The following is a 2,744-nucleotide window of genomic DNA, read 5'->3' on the forward strand; positions in this document are numbered from 1 at the left end:
ACCGATGTCGAGGCGCCTATCCTTGAGTCCATGCCAGTTGTAAATGAATTTCCGGATGTCTTTCCAGATGAGCTCCCTAGGATCCCACCAAATAGGGAGATTGATTTTGGGATTGATGTGATACCAGACACACAGCCTATATCAATTCTATCTTATAGGATGGCACCGACAGAATTGAAGGAATTGAAGGAACAGTTGAGGGATTTGTTAGAGAAGGGTTTCATCCGGCCGAGTGTGTCGTCGTGGGGTGCACCGGTCTTGTTTGTAAGAAAGAAAGATGGGTTGTTGTGGATGTGTATTGACTATCGACAACTCAATAAATTCACAATCAAGAATAAATACCCTCTACCAAGGATAGATGATTTGTTTGATCAATTGCAAGGTGCTAAGTGCTTCTAAAAAATTTACTTGCGGTCCGGGTATCATCAATTGAAGATAAGGGAGCAGGATATTCCAAAAATAGCTTTTAGGACTCGGTATGGGCACTTTGAATTTCTGGTGATGTCATTCGGGCTAACCAATGCCCCGACAGCTTTCATGGATCTTATGAATTGAGTCTTCAAGCCTTTTCTAGACTCCTTTGTGATAGTGTTCATTGATGATATTCTTGTGCATTCCCGAAGTCGGGAGGACCATGCTGACCATCTGAGGGCAGTTCTGCAGACTCTTCAACAACACCAGTTGTATGCAAAGTTTTCAAAATGTGAAATTTGGCTTGAATCTGTCACGTTCTTGGGTCATGTCGTCACCGGAGAAGGAATTATGGTTGATCCTCAAAAGACTACAATAGTAAATAATTGGCCTAGACCTACCACTCCAACAGAGATTCGCAATTTCTTGGGTTTGCCCGAGTACTACAGAATATTTGTGGAGGGATTTTCTATTCTTACCTCTCCATTGACTAAATTGACGCAGAAAGCAGTTAAGTTCCAGTGATTCGATGCTTGTGAAAGGAGCTTCCAGGAATTGAAATCAAGATTGACTACAACACTGGTATTGACCCTATTATAGGGCACAAAGGGATTTGTGGTGTATTGCAATGCTTCAAGGATTGGGCTTATGTGTGTGTTAATGCAACACGACAAGGTTATAGCCTACGCTTCTAGGCAACTCAAGAATCATGAAAAGAACTATCCAACCCATAACTTAGAGAGCTTGCGGCAATGGTGTTTGCCCTAAAGATTTGGCGACATTATTTGTATGGGGTCCACGTGGATGTATATACGGACCACAAGAGCCTTCAATATATTTTCAAATTAAAGGAGTTAAATCTGAGACAGCGATGGCTCGAGTTACTCAAGGACTATGATATCGATATTCTCTATCACCCGGAAAGTCTAATGTTGTGGCCGATGCTCTTAGCTGGAAATATATGGGAAGTTTGGCTCACTTGGAGGCATATCAAAGGCCGTTGGCGAGGGAGGTTCACCAGTTGGCTAGTCTGGGAGTTCGTCTTGCGGACTCTAGTGTAGGGGGAGTAATTGTGCAGAATAGGGATGAATCATCGCTTGTAGCGGAGGTCAAAGAAAAGCAATACAACGATGCATTGTTAGCGCAACTGAAGGAGGGGATTCATGAACACAAGACCATAACTTTTTCATTTGGCATGGATGATGGTACCCTACGGTACGAGGGCCGCCTATGTGTTCTAGATATTGACGGTCTTCGGGAAAAGATCATAGCGGAAACTCACATTTCCAAGTATTCCGTACACCCAGGTTCTACAAAAATGTATCATGATCTCAAGGAAGTTTATTGGTGGAATAACATGAAAAGGGATATGGCGGACTTTCTGGCAAAATGTTCGAACTGTCAGCAAGTGAAGGCCGAACATCAAAGGCCCCATATATTGGCTCAAAGCATAAAAATTCTAATATGGAAATAGGAAATGATCAATATGGATTTTGTGGTAGGGTTACCGTGCACTCTGTGCAAGTTCGACTCAATTTGGGTAATCGTGGATCGACTCACAAAATTAGCGCACTTCTTGCCTGTCAAATCTATCGACACATCATAACAGTATGCTCAGTTGTATATCAAAGAAATAGTCAGGTTGCATGGCACTCTAGTCTCAATCATTTCAGATCGAGAGGCTCAGTTCACAACCAACTTTTGGAAGAAGTTTCAGCAAGGTTTGGGTACGCAGGTAAATATTAATACAATTTTTCATTCACAAACCGACGGGCAAGCCGAGCGGACTATTCAGTCGCTTGAGGATATGTTGCGTGATTGTGTTCTTGATTTCGAAGGTAGCTGGGATGATTATTTGCCACTCATAGAGTTTGCTTATAATAATAGCTGCCATGCTAGCATTTAGATGGCACCATTTGAGGCATTGTATGGCAGGTGATGTGCATCTCCCATTGGGTTGTTCGAGGTTGGGAAAGCTGAATTGATAGGGCCAGACCTTGTGCATCAAGCTATGGAGAAGGTTAAGATTATTAAGGAGCAGTTAAAAACTGCTCAGAGCCGTCAAAAGTCCTATTCAGATGTTCATCGAAGAGATTTGGAATTCAAGGAAGATGATTGGGTATTCTTGAAGGTTTCCCCCATGAAGGGTATCATGCATTTTGGAAAGAAAGGAAAGTTAAGTCCGAGGTATGTCGGGCCGTACAGAATCATTCAAAGGATTGGTCAGGTGGCGTACAAGATTGAGCTACCACTTGAGATGTCATTAGTACACTCGGTGTTCCATGTGTCCATGTTGAAGAAGGTAGTTGGAGATCCGTCCACTATTGTGCCGG

At 42.8% G+C, this 2,744-nt stretch overlaps 1 protein-coding gene across 1 annotated transcript; it reads left to right on the forward strand.

Annotated features, from left to right (window-relative positions):
• The first annotated feature begins 1,372 nt into the window (after window positions 1-1,372).
• LOC138889894 (uncharacterized) lies at window positions 1,373-1,885 on the forward strand. Its single transcript, XM_070173237.1, has one exon. The coding sequence runs from the start codon at window positions 1,373-1,375 to the stop codon at window positions 1,883-1,885; it is 513 nt and encodes a 170-aa protein (XP_070029338.1).
• The last annotated feature ends 859 nt before the right edge of the window (window positions 1,886-2,744 follow it).

Source organism: Nicotiana sylvestris, chromosome 4 (assembly GCF_000393655.2).
Source record: "Nicotiana sylvestris chromosome 4, ASM39365v2, whole genome shotgun sequence".
NCBI classification, from domain to species: Eukaryota; Viridiplantae; Streptophyta; class Magnoliopsida; order Solanales; family Solanaceae; genus Nicotiana; species Nicotiana sylvestris.

What these genes read in the sequence shown, in the direction of transcription:
- LOC138889894 (XM_070173237.1), top strand. Translation starts at nt 1,373, where the DNA reads ATGGGAAGTTTGGCTCACTTGGAGGCATATCAAAGGCCGTTGGCGAGG.